The sequence below is a fragment of the Opisthorchis viverrini genome (genome assembly GCF_000715545.1).
Source record: "Opisthorchis viverrini unplaced genomic scaffold opera_v5_98, whole genome shotgun sequence".
In the NCBI taxonomy this organism is placed as follows: domain Eukaryota; kingdom Metazoa; phylum Platyhelminthes; class Trematoda; order Opisthorchiida; family Opisthorchiidae; genus Opisthorchis; species Opisthorchis viverrini.
This window is the reverse complement of record NW_008751755.1, coordinates 1,042,327-1,063,738: the sequence shown is the minus strand read 5'-3', so window position 1 is coordinate 1,063,738 and position 21,412 is coordinate 1,042,327. Positions and strand designations below refer to the sequence as shown.

The following is a 21,412-nucleotide window of genomic DNA, read 5'->3' as shown; positions in this document are numbered from 1 at the left end:
CTTCCAAATACTCTATGGGGCCTACGTCAGACCGCTCCTGGAGTACGCCAACCAAGTTGTCTACTCAGGACGTACGAAAGACGTTACCCTCATTGAGCGTGTCCAGCGGGCCGCCACTAGAATGGTTGCCGGCTTCAAATCCGTGGACTACGAAACGCGTCTCGCGATGCTTGATTTCTTTCCCCTGGAGTACCCTCGCCTCCAAGGGGACCTAATTCTTACTTACGCCCTGTTTGAACAAAGCTTGGCAAACAGGTTTTTTCCGTTGACCCAATCCGTGAATCCGTGAAAAAACAAGTTGGACACGGGCATGCTACCCCTGATTGCGAACAGCAAAACCTGCACAAAAAATATTCGTAACGTTCCAGATAGCTAAACGGTTACAGAGCCAACTTACTGACCGGTAGAGCGGTGATTCAAACACGATTTAGGCAGTTCGGCCTCTCTTGTCTAGGGTTGGACAGCCTACAAGTACCTCAACCTCTACGCGTTTCCTTCGGGTGGCATGGCATCTGAGAACGGACAGGGTGTGCAGCTGGGTAAACATTTCTTCTTCACTCGCTTCTTGAATGTAAAAACATGTCTGCTTCTGGGTTTATGCAACACAAATCTACGCATCGTAGAGCACGCCCTTACCGACAGACGGTAATTTGGCTTGGGCAAATTTTAGCCCAACCAATTTTTGTTGAGTACCATGTGTATTTTTTCAGGTGGTCCATTCTACACTCTCGACCACGAGTAATAACTGTCACAGATTTGAGCAACTCCAGTGATGCTCGCGATCCAGTGCTTGGATCTAGTTGGTTTCTTCGTTCCAAAGATCTAGTTACCTGCACCCTGTAGGGTTGTTGGTAGTACCTTACGGTTATGTTGTGCTTTTCAGTATGTAACATGGTTTAAAATGTCGCCAACGTTCCCCGTCATGGAACACATCCCCTCGAGGGCTGAACCCTATTCAACAAGAATGCCCGCTGGATATCCACACAAGCCTAGTCTGCGGACGGATGGGGCAATCTGGGCCCCGTCCTAGACGCATACCCGAAATTTCTCGGAAACTGCGATTCGAAAAAGAAAAACTTTAACATATTGTTTTAGCATTCGATGGTGGTTATTCGGTCGCTTAAGGTCTCCCCACGCGGCCGCAGTTTTATTAGGAATTGTTTAAACGAACTCGAAGTCCACTGTGGGCGCGGAATTTGTATTTTAATTGCTGCCGGTCGCTGGTAGCATTGTCTCTGTAAAAATAGTGGGAAATTTTGTGTAAAGGCTCGTTTCTTCGCGTGTTTTCTTACGCATTAGATTTGAAAATAATCTCGAAACGAATTAAACAGCAATTACGTCAATGAGGTTGACGCATACTCAAAATGGGGAGGCCGTTCGCAAGGTAGATGCGAAAAATTCTTCTATGGTCGCGGCAAGCGTCCCGCCGAAGCCAAGGAATTCGTCACAGCTAGTAAGTTTTTTTTATTTTATGGTGGTCAGCATACGTTATATCTCGTTTAAGACAAGGTTGGACTTCGCCGATATACCGAGCCACCAATAGTGCCATTGGGTGAACTATTGGGTTTGTGAGTGAAAAAGTAGACGAGACATTTAGATGGCCACTGCTTTCAAGTCCTTTCACATATTAAATGGACTGAGCCGGTCCTGTAGGTAACGCTCTAGTCCCGTGCCTGATGTGTGAATCTTGATTGCGCTAGCGCTCTCCGCGCCTTGAAGAGCATCCAAAGTTTTTTGTCCTTTCTTCGGTGGTTAATTTATAGTCGCTTGTTTCAACACCAAAATATTTACATACGTTGGTGACATAAATTCGGGTGAGACTTCCCTCTCTTCTCTATCATATTCTGCTGCTACCCTTTCGCATTCATCGCTTGCATTCACTTTTTATGTTTGTGGCCATGCTCTTCAAAAATAAATGATAAAACTATATTGGAGATACAGTGAACTACGGGCAAGCCATCAGACTGGGTATGGTAGTCGTGGTACCGTCATCGCGACGCCGTAATTCGGTTCATGGATAGTCCCTTACATATACAACTTGGATGAGCCGTTTGTGGTTGTCATTGTAGCTAGGGTATTCTTGGGTCCATTGAGCGTTCGCGGTGGTTCATTGCTGCAACCCAAGAGAGGTAATAGGACAGCCATGCCTATATTTGGGACTCGGAATAGGATAAATATCCAAAAGGTTTGATGGAAAGCGCTTTGACATGAGTTAGAATGCCTCTTGAAATAATAAACTGTCAGTTCAAAAGCGATAATCGATATTCAGGAATGCGATCGATGTGAACTGAGGTTAGCATATGTGATTATGCGGGACTTGCATTGACCAGATTGTTCGCAATTAAAATAGCTCAGAGCTTGAAGAGATATAAGATCAGAGGTATATGGGGTTGCTGCGTGTTTGTATGATGAGTTGACTTCTGAATGGAACTGTCACAGCCGAAATGGAACCGTGGAACCTTGTAAAACCAGTTGCGTTTAGGTGCGTCATACGTGTATTTGGTGAGTCCCTGTTAGCATATTTTGCTCTTCTATCAGTGATGATGATAATCGTCATTTGGCGCACTTTGTACCCACATTGTCACGTTATTATAATGATGATTATTCCAACAGGTCGGTGATGTACCGCCAGACATGATCAGAAGATTGCAGTCAGAATAAAACATGAGTTTGATCGTAGTTGCATGTAATGGATTAAATGTGCGATTATGTAAAGTCAAGAGAGGGAAGTGCATAGTTGCGGGTGTGCTATTAAACTGGGCATAGCAGCGCCATGCCATCATTGCACTGAAATACCTTGGTTTCTAGACAGCCCCATAACGGACGTCATTTTTGAGATAATTTGACTTCGATGTGTAATTCTTTGAGAAGGATATTTATGGTTAACGCTCTAGTCCCGTGCCTGATGTGTGAATCTTGATTGCGCTAGCGCTCACCGCGCCTTGAAGAGCATCCAAAGTTGTTTGTCCTTTCTTCGGTGGTTAATCTATAGACGCTTGTTTCAACATCAAAATATTTACATACGTTGGTGACATAAATTCGGGTGAGACTTCCCTCTCTTCTCTATCATATTCTGCTGCTACCCTTTCGCATTCATCGCTTGCATTCACTTTTTATGTTTGTGGCCATGCTCTTCAAAAATAAATGATAAAACTATATTGGAGATACAGTGAACTACGGGCAAGCCATCAGACTGGGTATGGTAGTCGTGGTACCGTCATCGCGACGCCGTAATTCGGTTCATGGATAGTCCCTTACATATACAACTTGGATGAGCCGTTTGTGGTTGTCATTGTAGCTAGGGTATTCTTGGGTCCATTGAGCGTTCGCGGTGGTTCATTGCTGCAACCCAAGAGAGGTAATAGGACAGCCATGCCTATATTTGGGACTCGGAATAGGATAAATATCCAAAAGGTTTGATGGAAAGCGCTTTGACATGAGTTAGAATGCCTCTTGAAATAATAAACTGTCAGTTCAAAAGCGATAATCGATATTCAGGAATGCGATCGATGTGAACTGAGGTTAGCATATGTGATTATGCGGGACTTGCATTGACCAGATTGTTCGCAATTAAAATAGCTCAGAGCTTGAAGAGATATAAGATCAGAGGTATATGGGGTTGCTGCGTGTTTGTATGATGAGTTGACTTCTGAATGGAACTGTCACAGCCGAAATGGAACCGTGGAACCTTGTAAAACCAGTTGCGTTTAGGTGCGTCATACGTGTATTTGGTGAGTCCCTGTTAGCATATTTTGCTCTTCTATCAGTGATGATGATAATCGTCATTTGGCGCACTTTGTACCCACATTGTCACGTTATTATAATGCTGATTATTCCAACAGGTCGGTGATGTACCGCCAGACATGATCAGAAGATTGCAGTCAGAATAAAACATGAGTTTGATCGTAGTTGCATGTAATGGATTAAATGTGCGATTATGTAAAGTCAAGAGAGGGAAGTGCATAGTTGCGGGTGTGCTATTAAACTGGGTATAGCAGCGCCATGCCATCATTGCACTGAAATACCTTGGTTTCTAGACAGCCCCATAACGGACGTCATTTTTGAGATAATTTGACTTCGATGTGTAATTCTTTGAGAAGGATATTTATGGTTGGCCGAGGAAATCCTCAGAGGTAGAACGAAACTTATGTAAGATCGTAGGTTTTTTTGTGATCCGGTTGGGGAGGTGGTGTGGTGCAGTGTTTTACACATATTCGAAGTTGTATTAGTTCTGAGTGTAGTGTTTTAAACGCTATCGTGGAAGATGTGTATAAGTCTTAATTGGTTACATATTTTTTTCAGAAACCATGTCGAGTGAAAAACTGAGAACCTGATTGGTCGCACATTATGTTAGTACGATGCAACCAATAAAGAGAAACATGATTTTTTAAAGGTGGCTGTGAATAGTTCAGGCATGGGGTGTTGGCAGGTGGACGACGTACGGATATGACGGACTGTCGTTTGTCGTTGGATTAGTCCATTATGCATAGTTGGGACATTATAGTCAGCTACGAGCATGGGCCTGCGGCTGCCCCGCTATACAAGCCAGTTCCTGTCTAGTACGCACCGGAACGATTCATGTTTTATACACACGTCAAACTTTCCTGTATAAGGACAGAACACAATCAAACACCCTCACCCTTACGCATCACTCGCGCGTCGGAACGCAGCCCGGCTCGACTCAACAACAACCGCGGACAACTAGGAACGTGTAGCAGTGAATCTGCCAGCAGAGTCACGGTTACCTGCGCCCAAACTAACTCGGTGGGACTATTGCAACTTCCACTCAGAACGATAAGTCCTTCATTTGTACATTCCAATTTTTGGTATTGTATTCGACTCGATTAAGGTGTTGTAACCTCTTAAAATAAATTTTATTAGTGTCGCTTTCTAGCCTTCTGATTTATCAAGTGGCTTTTGTTGTTAACAATAGAGAACACTAATAAGGTAGCAGACAAGCGAGAGCACGCACCGTTACGGACATGACGGGCCATCTTTGGCAGGTAAATTAGGACCCTGCGCATAGCTGAGGCCTAATACTCAGCGTCGCATATAGGCACTGGTCTATCGGTTTCAAAAAGTAGTCAGGGTAGGCGATACCGCGTACATTTGTCGTTGGCCACTATATTAGGTATGTATGCACAAGGACACGGACTCAAAAGGCGATCAATAGCCAAGTTAGGTGACTTCGAGTACGGTTGTGAACATAACAGGCCGTCAGATTAGGCCACCGCGCGTGGATGAGGCCTTATTTTTGCCGGTCGGCATAAATACTGGACTGACGTTTAGTGTAGGTAGCGAAGAAAAGCGGCATAGCGTATAGGTAAGGGTATGAAAGACCGTCACTGGCCATCAGATTATGTTACTGTGCATAGGTGCAGTTTCATTATCAACCTTGCACATGGACGCAGGCGTAGCAGTTACAACAAGTATTCGAGATGAGTGAAAACGAATAGAGCTACGGGTACAATGGGCCGTCGTTGCTCATTGGCCTAGGCTGCCGCGCATAGGTGGGGCCCTATGATCAGCGTCGCACATAGACTCGGACCCATCAGTTACGATGAGTAGTTCAGGTGAGTGACAACGGCTACCGTCATCATGGCGACCGCTTTATGGTGTTCACCACCTAGGGATGACGCCCGCAGCTATCTCGTTACACTGAATTATCCACATGCTAGTTATGCTCATTTGGGAAAGGGGATCATCCACAGATGGCCTTCGCACCGCTCTGCACAGTTCATGCTGTTGTCTAACTTTATTGCACTTAATGGAATATTGGATCCATGAGGAAAATGTGTTGTGAACAGGATCGCTGTTAAATATGAGGAGTGTAAAGCAAACAACATGTGTATTAAATACTCTTTGGATGTTTTCTATCCTTCGGGAACAACGTAAAACGCAAAAGTATGCTAAAATGCATTTTCGTGTTTTGGGTCGCGTAAACCAGCAGGAAAATGCAAATCGGGGATGCTGTGTGACCTTGAAATTAAACAAAATGCTACCTGCAATATGTCACTGGAAGGTGCAAATTGATTTTACTAACTCACCACTAAATTCACAACTTCGAAAACCCTATAGTTTCAACGAACTCATTTTGGGTGTTCAAATAACCAGCGTCCTAATCTGGTTGAGGCAGGTGACTACGGAAATAGGTGAATCAAGGAGAGCTGTGGATCCCGGGATACTTCCCCCCGCAGATAAGAGAGATGAAAAGATGGCTAGTAAGCCGGTCGCCACTGGTAATATTGGAAATTTACTACAAAACAACAAGCAGTATCGTCGTGTCTTGCTGACAGGTTTGCAGCTTCTGTCGGTAGTTGGCTTCCTGATCAACCCACCATTGTAACTCAGAAAAGGCACGATAGCTTGACGCAGCGCTTTGTGGAGATGAATGGAAATTATTACAACCGTATTTACAGGATAATCAGAGAATGTTCCACAAGGTTGCTCTAAGAGATTGCGTGAAGAGTTAGGCTACAGATGCTCGATCCTGATTGGCTGATATTTCGGCGAATTAAGTAAGAGGTGCCTCCGCTTAGTCCGTAGCCCGCACGCGACGTACCCGTCCGGTCGAATTGGCGGTCGGTTTTCAGGAGCGGCTGGCTACCGAACAATCATGTGGGTCGCTTGACTGAATTCTTTTCAGATGTATTTCAGTTGGTCTCTGTCCTTGTATCTTGTTTTCCACTTGAACCACGGCAAATGTATTTAAACCCTGATTTTCTGAAGTACTGCCGTATCTTTCTGCCTTGAAATGCTAGGGTGGATGATACCTCACCAACTATCGTATGTCCTCTGCGTGTAGAGCCCACATTCGTAATCCATGAAGCAGCATTAAACGAACCGCTGCAGTGCAGATTCCGATCTTGATGGACCAACTGACGTCACATACACGCTATAGATGTTGGAGACTGGTAAAAGTTGCCTTACCCTCCCCTATTCGGGAATTAATGTCAGCTCCATCCAGTCCACAGAAACCTATACAGTTATCCAAGTGAAGAAATTTATTTACCACGTCGATTGGCTCACCTGCAAGCTAATTGGGTTTGGGCTTGATCCCACCCAGCTTTGTAGCCTTACACTTTACTTTGCAGCATCATCGATAGGAGAAACCTATACAGTTATCCAAGTGAAGAAATTTATTTACCACGTCGATTGGCTCACCTGCAAGCTAATTGGGTTTGGGCTTGATCCCACCCAGCTTTGTAGCAGCACTTTACACTTTGCAGCATCATCGATAGGATAACATCAGTGTTCGGCACTTATAGTGAACACTGTGCGGCCGAATTATTTGGGTTATTTAAAATGGTTTGCGTCTTTGAGGGATCTGAACCGAGGATAGCAGTATCTTTTACACAGTCAGTGCCTGTGAATGAACTTCACGGGTGCATTTTCACCCGAGAGTTTTCGGGGGATGGCATCATTGTCATCGACTGCATGACATTAGTGTTCAACACCGTTGCTTCGTTGCCGTATAGGTGACGGAAACGCCAAGCAGTACATCAATGAAAAAGGTGAAGAGGAATTGCGAGAAAGTGCAGCCCTGTCTTACACCACTAGATGTGGTGAATTCAGGTGAAAGCTTTGTTGTATACTCGTACCCGTCTACAGGAGTTCGCATCTAATACCCTCATAAAGGAAGTGGATTTGAACTAGATGTTTAATTGTCAGACCCCGCCAAAGGTTCTGACAGTCGACAGACTCCATGGGAGCTCTCACATCAAGAAAAACTACCAACGTGGGACGTATGAAAGGGTGGCGCTTTTCAAGAACTTTTCTCGGCCAGTGCGAAACCCAGCTTGATTTTCACGAATCTGCCCATACCGAAAATCGATCGACCCGCGCTAAATAATGCCTGAAAGCACCTTAGATGCGACGGATATCATGTTGACTCCACGATGGTTTTTGAATGAAGTTCATACGCCGTTCTTGAAAATTGGGATGACGGTTGAGGAGCTCCGTTCAGCTAACATTGTGTTTCTGTTCCGAATCTTCTACGGTTTGAATATTAGGCTCACGTTAGACCTCATCACTGGAGGATATGGGGTGCACACCATCCGGGCCAGGTGCGTTGTGGCGTTGGAGGAATAATACATCACTTTATATTTCTGGTGTTGATGGTGGACTAGCAGATGGCGAGATGGTCTAAGTGGTTAGAGCGGATGGTCCGCGGTTCGAATCCGACTTCTGCCACTCGACTTCCCCTGTCTAGGCTTGGGCAACCTGACAGTTTCCCAGCCCTCATGCTACCTTCGGGTGGCATGGCAGCTAGGCACCGAAAGGTTGCTGCAGCTGAACGGTGGACTGGCATCGATGTTCCATTCAGGCCCGCTGGGTTCTTGTGTAGTTGTTGAAGGGGTGTGTTAAGGTGGCAACACAACCCGTTGAAGGGGGTTTATATCCGTAAGGCTGTCTAGAGCTGGTTGTTCGATCCACCGTGGTGTTCCCTACTCTCACGGAGGATTTTAACTTTGAGCCGACAGAGAGTTTGAAGTACATCCAAGTGAAGGACATCCTCCATTGTGGCGTTATACGAACTGCGGATCGCTGATCCATGAGGTCGGCGGTTATACTGTCCGGCCATTTGCGACGCGTTACGTTGCAAACACGCCTGTTGGTTTTACCAGTCCATTACTGGCGAACACCTAGGCAGTAAAGACATCCGCTGGTGGAATTTCTGTAGCTTTGCCTTCTTACTTGTAGCAACGAATCCTGTTCGACCATGATGAAGCAAAACTTCAAAGTGGTTCGCGTAATTGTCAACGCCAAGACCCGCCGACAGATGCTCACAATTGTCCGTTGACGGTGTTACCTGGATCGGCGGGGAAAACTTCACAGCTGAATTGCTCATCCAAGAGAAGAAACCAACGTCCGGCTAAAAGCCATTCGGATTGGAATTAGTAGAATGCCTCGTTGCCTGTCTGTAACAAATCTGGTCTGTCAGTTAAGCAAAGAAAGCCCCAGTCACATCTGGAGTGAATTAAAACGAGGTTGGTTCCGCGCATGGTTGATGTACTAGTGGTAGGTCTATTTCGAGTTCATGGAGGCTAACAAACGGTGGTTTCTACGAGGTTCAATAAAATGCATACAAGTCACAGAGGACGGTTTGTGGTGCTGGTGGATTCCAGACACTTTAGAACACCTTCCAACTCTACCTACACTTTCTTCCGGGATATTCGATTGCTCAAAATCACTGTTGGAACGGCATATATATAACTCACCGTCGCTATAACGACACCGCTTTTATGGATAAGAAATGCCGTTGGTGCTGAGTATGCTCAGGCGTCCGATGATCCAGCCACCACTGGCGGTCCCTGTCGGTTGGATCGCATACGTCACAAACTACCGCTATTGCTGCTGCTGCTGGTGGTGGTAGTCATGACGATGGTGACGCTTGTTCATACGGTTTAATCTCCGGTGTCGTGATATTAGTGCTCCTGACTATTGGTGTGGTCGTGCAAAAAAGGTACCTCCCAGTTCTTTGATCCTCAGGCTTCAGGGGTTGAATGCGTGAGTGCTTGTTTTCTACAAGCTGGTTTGTCGAGGAGTGAAGGATGGAGGTGGTGCAGGGAAATTATCACAAACTTATGGTACTCTGATTCGTATATTAGCCACATGGCAATAGTTTTCACTCACGCTTCTTTTCTCCTCACCATTGCAGGTTGCGCAGCTACTAGTCAGTCGATTTTTGGCCATACCGCATTTCTACACCAGCTATGTCGTCCAAATCTATTCATGAATCACTCGCCAAAGCTATTCTCTATAATTCGTTGTCAGAGAACACCATTTCAAGAAATCCCTTGAAGGTCGTTACCGACACATCCTTTCTAGATACGGACGCTTTCCAGGAACTCCGTGCCCTAGTATGAACAGTGTTTGCGTGACCCATACCCTTCATAGCCTCTTGTCGCAAAGCCTGATGTGTTGCTCAAACGAAGAGGAAAACTCGGTTTAGTTCTGGCTGGGAAATCACTGGAGGAGACCAAAGCTTGGTTGAAGGATAGAGTTGGGGCGAGTTTCCAGGTTGGTTTATGTTTAAGAAGCATCCTTTAATGCTGTTTTCTGATGCCATCTTGTGGTTCTGTGGATAAAAGTTGACTGTTCTTTTCTTGATAATCACACGCGTTTCTGTGTGAAGATTTGGGGGCCACATAACTAGTTGTTGGTCTTCAAGTTATATCCAATTTAAAGCTTGCTGGTTGCACAGCCGTGCGCGGCTGGTACAGCAGCGAAGCATCGGTGTTGGACGCTGATGTCATGCTGTCGATGATGATGATGATGGTGTGTGTGGCTGTAATTTCCGTCTCGTTTCTTAACAGGTCACAATATGTCCTTCAAAGATTACGAGTGGAAAATTGTTGGCAGCGAAAAATAATCTGTTTTCTAGTGTGTATTTCTTCCGACTGTGAGAACCTGGGCCATTTCTAGTTGGTGCTCTTAGGTGACAGTTTGTTAACAGGATCTACCTGTTTGCAGGTAAGCCGGTCTCCCTCTACATTCAAATCTTCGCCTCCCATTGTCGATCTCGGGACAAGGAAGTTAGTTCGATATAGAGTAACATTTTACGAATCCCGAACACAATGAGTACATGAGAACGGACACGATGGCGAAAAACTCTTTAGCGTAGGATATTTGGAACTCGATGTTTTTGATCGTATTTCTATGTTTTGTGTGGCGTTATGTGAATGTTTGGCACTGACAAAAAGGTGTAACAGACCAAACCGATTATTTCCAAGTCACCGGTTATTTGCGGTGATGTTTCTTCAAGCTGTAAACAGATATTGCTTAACTTCATCGTCACACTGTTATTTCTTTATTTTACTCATTGGGCCTCTACAATGTTTCCTACCTTGTTACGCTCCATTCTACACTATCAGTCGTTTACTGCTTATTCAGCATCCTAGAACGTAACATTCGTGTTCTAGGTACGGCCGTTCGATGAGTCTCTTCGACACAAGTAGTCCCGCGAGCATGTGAGCTAGTTAATGACTGACTTTATTCGGGTGTGAAAGATGCGAGCGTTAATGTTCTATGAGTTTGCTGCTGCTAAAAATTGTGACTTCTTTAGAATAACCACAATTCAAGGCGACTTTTCGTAAGCTTTGGAGTACGGGTCTCAAGCGATTTCTACTAATGAACTTTTCCCCCAGTATCCAATGATCCCTCCGGTATTTTGTTGATTAACTATAGGTTGGACGCGTGACGGGAACGTTGAATCGCTTTCTTGTTGAACCGTTTGTTCCGCACGAACAAGTGAGTCGGAATTTGTTTTTCCTGCTTCCGCTGAGATAAGCTGATGGCTTATTGAATTATTCAAGTAAAACTGCTGACCCTTAGTTGAATTGCTTCAGGTCTCCCTCTGCACGATGTCATCTGTATTAATTAACTAAAATGTTTGCTCATCTACCACATTTCGTCATGATCCATCATGACTTTGCGCAGTTTGCAGTGAAGAAGAGAATTTGGGAGGCTTTGTGAGCACTGGGATTTCCATATTCGCTTTTGTGATCGTTTTTTAGCTGTAAGCTCATCACGGGGGTATATGGCGTCACGCTGCGAGCATAGCGAAACTCGTTTATTTCTAGTAGTACAGATGCCTGTGAGTTGCGCACGAATTAGCTGGAGCTGAGCGTATGTTTGTATCTGCCTATGCCCGCTATGTTCTGACAGCGATAGGTTTACCCGTCGATTGGGCCGTTCGTTCAGAGCCATCTCTCCATCTGACCAGCACACCGTATCCACACACTTTGTGCGTGCGGAGTGGTGCTGCGGAACAGATTTTTCTAAGGGCTAAGAGTTGAAAGCTCCGAACGAATTGAGCCTTCCCTGTGCGTCTTATCGTGGTGCGTCTGAAGGCGGGCAGAACTTGAGTTGCGAATCCAGTAAAGTGTGACGAAATGTATTTTTTTCGCCGTTGAACGTCACGGCGTTGGTCGAACTCAATGATGGCTTGAATAGGCGGGTTTTGTAAGAACGGTTTAATCACATGTCTAGTTCGTGATTGGTTAGGGAAAATTGATCAAGGAGCTTTATCAGCTGTACTTTAAGGCAAGCAACGAATGGCGTGAAAATCCATGGAACAGCCAGCACATATCTCTGGTGATTTCTATGAACTCCATTCGCATACTGTCGATCCAAAGGGAGATAATGCAATATCTCGTTAGGATACCCGTTGTATTTCTCAAATATCAACCGGTTTCCACGGGCGACGGTTAATTCATAATGTTTTAAGGTGAATTTTCTCAAGGTACAATCGTCACTTCTGTACTGCTTTGCTTGGAAATTTACCCTGATTACGGAATACGGACTTTTCCGTAAGCTCTTCACCAAACAGTATAATGTTGAATCTCAACTATGTTTTATGACTCGTTGCTTTATCGAAAATTTAGGTTGGTGGCTATCCGAGAGTTCAAATAAAGTTTTCCCTAGATAGATCATCTTGACGAACCGGCTAGAATTGGTTTCTTTCTTCCCTCCTTCGTGGACCACATTATCCTGAAGCACTGCTTGGAGTAGATCTCTTGAAAATTGCTCTTCTATAAGGTGAGACTGTTCAGCAAGATAAACGGGGTCGTTTCAGTGTTATTTCCAAAAGAAAACTAAGCTAAGCTCCCCAATTTTTTCTCCACTGGAGTGCGTCACTTTCATCCTGGGAGGTAAAGTCAACATATGATGAAAGGAGGGGGGGTGATGGTTTTATTGTTCCTGGAATGTTATTAATGCCCTTTTGGAGGTCGTCACTAATTGCACATCGCCAGTTGATATGGATCAAGTGGTTAGAGGGCGAATTTACTGACCGGAATATCCGTGGTTCGAACCGGACCTCTGCCTCTCGACTTTTTCTGCCTAGGCCTGGGAAACCTGGCAGTATCCCAGCCCTCTTGCAACCTTCGGGTGGAATGGCATCGAAAGGCTGCTACAGCTGAACGATATCGCTAGTTATGGAGTGGGAATCGGGCACTTCGAATCGCAGTTTCCGCATTTCGAACGAGTACATACCTCCACAATTACCCAACGCTCTGCAACCAGAGCTTACGTAGACTCATTACGCCACCTAATTTGGTTCGTCTTTTACCTATGCGGTTATCAGTTCTTTGTTGTATTCCCCGTTTCTTTTTATGTAGTCCGAAGAGTACTACATTTGCATATATACGGAGCGTGAATCCAATGTCATCCTCTTCCATCACGAAGGTGGCGTGGACGTCGGTGCGGTGGATGAAAAGGTACGGTATTCGTACATGTCGTTCTCCTTGTTTTCATTCCGTTCTAATAGCTAGACTGCAGGGCACTTTATCCGTCGAATCTTGCGCTAACGTGTTATTCAGTCGATGTCTTCGATTCAATGGACAGTGTCCCTCCTCAGTAGGGACCCACCCAAATAACCACTTATCTGTTTCCATGAGCCTTATCCATTCCATGATGTCTCAAACGATAACAGAGAATGCGGGCCACTATATAACTCAACAGGTTCGTGACCGCCATTGGCATTCAGCGCGCGTCTAACAATGACACATGAGGGTATTTTGCCAATAAATTTCTTCCCACTGTTCGGTTCTGACGATCAGTGTTTTAGATGGTTAATAGTACGTCCGTAATTAATGGAGACATTCCGAGATCTCAGTAAGATGTACAGTAAGGATTCATTTTGTTATTAAAGTCAGTCTATGTTGAAAATGCTATAAGCGCTGTACGGCTGAAGAGACCGGAATCACCAAACTCAACGTAAGTCGCAGTGAAGATGCCACAGGCAGCTTATGGCCACATGACTTATGACCTATCAGTAAGAGCGAGCTCAAAGGTTATATTGTCTTTCCTAATTCAGACAGCACTTCGCAAAGTTAACGTGCCAAATCTTTTGAAAAAGGCATAGTTCAGTAGCTTTTCGTCCAGCTTTATTGAAGTTTCTGTGTTTGACAACTTTGTGAGAAGACAGGCAAAGACAATTTGTCTTCTTGAAGTACCTGTCCTGCAAATGCGAATCAGTAGGAGAATATTCGGGAACTATCATAAATAGTGAATCTATTAAAACAGCATCCAATATGTATTGGGAATTTTCATCGGCTGTGCACAGTGCCGCTTTTAACTCACTTGGCTCTTGGGTATGCGAAGCTGGAGCATACACGTGGTGGTGACGTCTCAAATAAGGAACTAGACTATCTGGGTCGTCTTTGTTTGCTAATAAAGTAGTTTACCATCAAGGTCCGGTCTCCAAAGTACACTCATTGTGAGGTATTTCCCGTAACCAGAAGGGAGAAAATGCGTACAGTGCCTTTTGAAACTCAAGCAACGATGACACATTTCTTTTAGACGTAAACCATGTAGAACATATGGTTGACGGAAACTGGGCGACTGCGTCTATTCGGTGATTCCCAAGAAGTGCGAAACTGGTTGTGGGCTGTCGAATCGTTTTCAGCAACCTGGCGAGTAGTTTCCTATATGTAAAGCAGGGACATTTAGTTACTACGTAAAGCAACGAACTGGTTGATTTCTCACTAGTGACGTCCCCCAGAAATGATCACCTTGACCACGGTCAGCTCTCATTCGGAAGGACCACGAATCGGTGTCCCTCCGAGGTTAATTTGCGAGCGTCCGACCGAACCACCTGTAACCTGAACTCACTCACTTTTCCAACCGGAAATGATCCCAGCTCTCAGAAAATACAGCCGGCTTCTTGACTCTTATACTTTCTTCATCTAAACTGAGAGGGGTGCATTACATTGCCAAAACATTCACCTTTATTATCAAGCCTTTTACAAACAAATAGCACATCGATACGATACTGGTTGTTGCTGTAGACCAAATGCTATTTTCGAGTGTAATATATCGGTGCCATAAACTTGTCATAACACACTAAATCGTAGTATTGGGGAATTTCGGCATAGAAGTGCTGACCGACCACTTTAGATTAGGATTGGTTCCAGCTTGACCAGTCGATTGGATAAGTAAACGAACTGATGAAATATGTGCATCTCTGTCGTGACGTGACAACCATTTTCATGGGAATGTTAGTGTATGGCTGCCTCTAACAACGTCGGATGACCGCTTCGCATTGCTACAGCGCCCATCTGCGTCACCGATATATGCCACTGAATTCACCAGTACTAAGGAAATGTCTTCACAGGCGTGGTTGAACGAGTATGCTTGTTAGGTGTGGTGTGACAATATGTCACGCGGGCTCGAGTGTCTCCTAAATTTTCACAATCACACTCTTGACAGACGAAATCGGTTATGTTGTCTGGGCGCACTGTTTTGGTTTTGGCGTGGTGTTGTCTTTTCAACTCTTTGAACTTGTGTGCTGTCGATACGTGTGAGAGGGGCGAGATGGCCCAGAGCGCGAATTTACTGCCTCGAAAGTCCGTGGTTCGAATCCGACCCGCTCCGCCTCTCGACTTCTCCTATCTGGGCTTGGGCAACGTGGCAGTATCCCAGCCCTCGTGCTTCCTTCAGATAGCATGGCAGCTGGACACCGGAAGGATGTTACAACTGGACGATTTTTACATGTAGGATGTCGGTGTATTGTATTCAAATTTGGCAGGAGAGTTGACTTCATAACTAGTCAGCTGTCTTTCCCACCCGATTACACCTCTATTTACTCCTCTACAGTGAATACTCTGCGTTGCTAATGTATTACGATTGTTGTGTGTACTGTCGACTCTCCCCCGTTTCGCTCGAATTCCTCATCGTATGGCAGTTCTGCGTGGTCACACAAGTACTGAGCCATTTTGGGTGCACTGCCCTCGAATTTTATATGAAATGTTGAGCGTCCAGGCAGGCGAGACGGATGATTTGACCCCGGTCGTTGAACCGGTGATCCAACGTCTTAATCACTCGGCACTCGTGATCCGGATGCTTCTCCGGAACATAGCTAGTCGGTGCCCGGTCTGCATCAGGCGAATTTCTCTCCGGAAAGAGTCGTGTGTCACTCGTGTGCTATTTTACTTTTTTTTTATCTTTCAGGCCAAGCGTTTCGAAATTCCCGTGTCCACAATGCTGTCCAAAGAAGCAGCTTCCCAGCCAGTCTGCACACCAGATGAGCTTCTTGAAAGTTCCCTGTTTTCAGACGTGGAAAATATGCAAAGACGTCGGTAAGAATTTATGTTTGTGTGCCCTTTTCTGCATCCCGTATTAAGTATAGCTTTCCATGCAATTGTTCCTATCAAATTGATGGGAATATACGCTGAGGTACCGCCCAAAACAATTGTTCCGTCAGCTGTTTCAGAATGTCCACAATGCTGTCCAAAGAAGCAGCCTCCCAGCCAGTCTGCACACCAGATGAGCTTCTTGAAAGTTCCCTGTTTTCAGACGTGGAAAATATGCAAAGACGTCGGTAAGAATTTATGTTTGTGTGCCCTTTTCTGCATAAGTTTCGGGCCTTGAAGCATAGCAAGCTGTGATTATATACTTGAATCGATCGTTTCTACTGGGCTTTTTGTGAGCTTTCTCATTGCGCTCTCTAGCTCAAATCTTCCATTTGAAGTCATTTCGCTGCAAGAAATCGAAAGGAAACGTATCCATCTGCGTTGCCGAACCCTAGTTACTAGACCTTGGAGAAATGGTACCATCTGGTGTTCGATATCTAGCCTCCATGGTTCACTTATTTGCCGAATTGAGTCGATTGAGCAAGCGTGTCCGAAGCAAACATCTTTCACGTAGAACATTGTTCTTCCAGCTGCTTATGCTGCCAGTTTTTCTTTTGCGAACACTTTTTCACTGAAGCATCCGCTGATTTACTATCTAGCTAATGTATTCAACCCGAATCAGCTGATTTGAGCAGCAGAAAGACGTTCAAACGAGTACAGCTTTCGCTCTTGATAGGGTAAGCTGCTGCGTTTTTGTTATACACCGGTTTGATACTGCGCCAAGACATGACCTCAAAGCGCACCGTACAGTCAGGCAGCATGACCAGTAGGCGTACGTTAACCTGGGTTGGAATGATAGACAAAGCCGATAATAAACGCACTGTTGTGTATCTCGGGACATGTACTATGAAAGTTCATGCTGTTTGACGCGTTAAGGTTGTAGAAGGCCTTCAGTGGAGCAGTCAAACGTATAAACTAATCCTCGTAGGACGGGGAGGGGGATGGTGAACGGCTTTCGTGCACTTGTTTCTAGGTAGTGTATCTGCTCTACTAGAGTTAAGGTGTTTCGGAAGACGCCTAATTCCAGGGGACATTGTTTCTGTTAATCAGACTGAAAAGTACCTGAAAAACCATAAGAGATCTACGGCTTTGGTTGCTCAGCGCCGGATCAGCTAAAAGTCCCTCAATCCCAAGACAGCACAAACACTGAAATATGGACAATATGAGAAAGTAACCACTGCCTTCACCTCTGTATTGCATGGGGTTGTACGACTTTACCCCAAAACTGCCTCATCTACGATTCCTGGCACTAGGGGTTTCGTTGTTTCATCTAGCTGTCTGTCCTAGCTCTTTGGATCAAGGAGGAAGGGTGCATTTCATCTAGCTCTGTCCTAGCTCTTTAGATCAAGGAGGAAGGATCACAGCGTGAATAGATTCGAGGGTGTGGAGCTGGTGAGCGAATGGAAAGCGGTCGTAGATAAGCCGAGTGGGGGTGGAAATCCCAACCCGACCAAAGGTCACAGAATCCCTCTTACACAACTATCTTAGCACTAGCTCATCCACACAGACGGACAGAAGGTTCAAACGACGTTCAAGAGGGAACATCAAACGAACCGAACCAGAAGAACTAGAACCTAGGCTGGACCCAAACACATGTAGGTTTCCCCACCAACCCAACACTTGTTCAAACACACAAAAATCCCTCGGCCGACACCCAACAGAGATTTAGCTTGACGTAGCTGATTGGTTCTCCTTCCGCCTTAAATCTCGACCAACCTGGGAACCTAGTCACTTGGTCTGACGAAGCTTTTGTGTCAAAAGCGAAACGTTACCCAGCAGTAAATCTACCGATTGTCACCAAACTTTTTCGAAAGTGATAGAAGCTTGTTTTGGCTCAAACCACCGTGAGAACAATTCAAAAGTGCGGTTCTTTTCAAGTCGAGGGGAAGATTCCATTGACAGCAGCAAGGTTGCTTGTTGTATTGATGGGTTTCTCAGACTGTTCTCCAACTTGACTGCCAGCAAACAGACTGGGTTGTATGGAAGACGTTGAGGACAGAACGTTTCGTAAAATCCGAGAGTGAGGTGTAGTGGATCACGGAAATTACTGCTTGTCATGCAATAGGGTACACTAGGAGTGTAAACCCGTCGGTCCCTGCCGTCACTTCCTTTCTATCTGTGCCTCATCACCTCAATCAGACTGCTTCTTTTAGTAACAATAGCTGTGCCAAGCTCGGATGGGTGACATTCAAATGTAGTGATCTGACGTGGTCACAGTGAAGGTCACGTATGCATAAACCCTAACCAGTGTTATATGTCGGCTAATGACGCTTATTCAAATCGAATGAGTCATCAGCAGTGAAAACCGCCGACTGAATCACAGCGGCTGAAATCACTCGTGATATGCTGACGTGATGTTTCAGTGAAAGATCTAAAAACTTTGCGGGTTTTCAAAGTTCTCTTTATCATCATTTTCGGGTTGATGACCGTGATGGACGTGGGTCTAAACCAACCAAGCCAAAAACAAGCAAAAAGTCACATCTAATTCTCTCAAGGTCACTAGTGCGACACTGTTAACGACGTCAACATAACTGAAAATCTCATGAAAACAGTTTGCGGCGTTTCCAATGTTTGGCAACAAAAAATACCAGTGGCGGAATAATGTGAGAAGTTTTAGTTGATAAAATATCCGTTATTGTTTTGATAATGCTTTCTGTGAAACAACGTAACCGAATGAATCAGCTCATTGACGGGGGATCTCAACTAAATCTCACCTGTAAATGGGCGTGTTGCACAAAGTCCGGTTCCTGTCTCAGTCTGCATGGCATTCGAGATATCACAGTAAATCTCCTGGAAACTGTTCGACAGCCCACGACTAATTTTGCCCTGCTTGGGCTCATCAGGTAGACGCAGTCCTCGAGTTTCCATCAACCTTATATTCTACTCGAACCAAAGTTGTACGGAACTCGCGAACTACACTTATTTGCAAACTGATGTGGTTTTATTGGGAGATTCAAGTGAATCTCAGCTGAATCTTTAGTTTACTCTATTCTTCTATTTTTCGTTTTCCTAAGAATAGTTTGCCTATTTTTCATAAAAGAAACTACTCACAAGGTTGCTGACAACCCACGACCGGTTTCGCCCTTCTTGGGGCTTATCAGGTAGGCGCAGTCTCCGAGTTTCCGTCAACTTCATGTTCTACTTGAACCCATTTACTTATCTTGTTTACCTCACGACGTCTTGAATATCTCGTTTATGGTGTTCTTCAGCGGAATGTACTGCACAAAGCCGCCTCACGTTCCACTGGTTGCAATATTCCAAATATCGCAGTGTATTTTTTGACGTAGCATACCGGTCCGATGTTCAGGTGAAACATAAGGTTAACGGAAACCTGACGAGCCCCGAGAAGGACAAAGCCGATCCTGTGCTGTCGAAGAGTTTTTAGCAACCTAATGATTAGCATGTTCTTTCTTCAAATAGTTCTTCAAATGTTCTTTCTCAAATAGTGCACCGAATGGAACACGAGCCTGCTTTCTTGTAGTGTGTTGGGCATCCAGATACTACGCAACCTCAAATGGTAAATTGCAGTAATGCAATGCGGTAGGAAAGTGCACAATTACCTGGGATGATGGATGATAGACGCACTGTTGTGTGTTCAGAGACCCATAGATTAAAAGTACCAACCGCTGCTCGCATCAAGGTTACATAGCGGCTTTAGGGAGTCAGTTAATATAACTTAATTTCACGTGGTCTCTGATGGTCAACTGCCTGTGTACATCCTTCCGGCAAATGTTGTATGACGTTATCATGGTAAAATGTGCGCTTTCGTGGCATGTGGCCCTACTTTGGTTTGCACCATGTGGAATAACTGTCCCTCGAAGCTGTATCAGAGGGGTACGGTAAAAAAAGGACCCTGCATGAACACTCAGAAAAGCTCACAGTGGACTGTATTCAAGCTTTTTCACAGCTGGAATGACGGAAACTCAGTAGGCACACCTCAACAAGTTCCCTCAGAATGAAAAATAACGTGCTTTTCTGGGAGCTCGAATTTCCAGAGGCAATGTCTGATGTAGCTCTATGCATTACATAAAAATCTTTGTAAAGTCAAAAGAAATACATTCATACTCGTTGTGCTCGCAGTCCAGATACGAATTTGTTTTCCCCTGCTTTCATGCATTATTCCTGCTTGTCCGAAATTCGGGGGAATTTCATCGAATTTAGCGGCTGGTAAAAGTTCCCTACTCACTGCATTTGTGGAAAATCCCCTGTCAAATTTTCGGCTGAGTCCTTGTCAGAGTTGAGAAGAGATTCGAGTGCGACTTTGTTCGATGCCTTGTTATACACATCACGTTTTCTGGGATTTGATAAACTGAAGAACACTGCCGACTCATCCTAAGTGGATGCCCTTGTTTCTGTTTTTATTTGCTTGAGTTCAGTGTTCGACTCAATCACTCAGTGTAGCCTACCAATTCACATAAACAGACCTAAACAGATGGTCTATATGTGAACCAGCAAGGAATGGACAGTATTCCTGGAGGTGCAGAGCCAATTGCTCGCCATCTCTTTCGCTGTATCCGTTAAAGCTGTGGCTCGCATGTATTAGCTCAATAATTTCAAATCTTTAGCCGTTAGTTTTGCTGACAGTACGGTTAAGCGGTATCACGAACGGAGCATAGCTGCTAGTTTACTTTTATCATTTATTTCACTTTGGGACAGTTACTTTTTGTATCCGGCTTGATTGACTTCTTTCCTCTGATTTTCTTGTCAGTATATTGGCCGAGTTTGTCGTGGATTTGCACCGAGTATTTGACAAATTGCATTTCACATTTCTGGAAATCAATCCCCTTGTGGTGTGTGGTTGGACGCCATGTGGTGGGGCAAAAAGTGACAACCTGTTTGTTCACATACTGGACGTTGCTGCCAAGTTGGATCAGTGTGCTGAGTTCCTCTTTTCTGCCAACTCACTTTGGTCTCCACAAGGCCAGTCACTGGAATTTCCATTTCCGTTTGGGCGCGTCCAGACACCAGAAGTGAGTTTTCTGCTTGGTTGAGTTAGGGACAGCTGACTAGTTAAGATAGGAACTTTGGATCGAGTACTCTGTCAGATCGTCTTAAGGTGATCTCCATTCAGCCTTGCCATTTGGTTGGTCGGATAGATAGATATTTATGGCTATTTTCACTAGTTGGTGCTGCTCCTTCATGGGTTGAGATGGCTCAAGTGGTTAAGAGCGCGAATTTACTTACTGGGAGGTCCGTGGGTCGAACCCGATCTATGCCTCTCGACTTCCCTTGTCTAGGCTTGGGCAACCTGGCAGTATCCCAGACTTCGTGCT

At 45.0% G+C, this 21,412-nt stretch overlaps 2 protein-coding genes across 2 annotated transcripts in view; one reads left to right on the top strand and one right to left on the bottom strand.

Annotated features, from left to right (window-relative positions):
* The window catches only part of T265_05322 (hypothetical protein), a gene marked incomplete at both ends in the record, with an annotated part of 70,955 nt that overhangs the window by 10,059 nt on the left and 39,484 nt on the right, over positions 1 to 21,412 (top strand). The window contains 8 exons of the mRNA XM_009170305.1: positions 7,269 to 7,478; positions 7,863 to 8,066; positions 10,460 to 10,538; positions 11,191 to 11,253; positions 13,125 to 13,223; positions 15,958 to 16,085; positions 16,220 to 16,327; positions 20,848 to 21,109. Of these exons, the coding sequence (XP_009168569.1) occupies positions 7,269 to 7,478; positions 7,863 to 8,066; positions 10,460 to 10,538; positions 11,191 to 11,253; positions 13,125 to 13,223; positions 15,958 to 16,085; positions 16,220 to 16,327; positions 20,848 to 21,109 (1,153 nt within the window). The remainder of the gene's footprint in view (positions 1 to 7,268; positions 7,479 to 7,862; positions 8,067 to 10,459; positions 10,539 to 11,190; positions 11,254 to 13,124; positions 13,224 to 15,957; positions 16,086 to 16,219; positions 16,328 to 20,847; positions 21,110 to 21,412) is intronic.
* On the bottom strand, positions 12,605 to 14,118 carry T265_05321 (hypothetical protein; the record flags this gene model as incomplete). Its single annotated transcript, XM_009170304.1, has 2 exons — positions 12,605 to 12,916; positions 14,089 to 14,118. 2 exons carry the CDS (start codon positions 14,116 to 14,118, stop codon positions 12,605 to 12,607), a joined length of 342 nt encoding a protein of 113 aa, XP_009168568.1.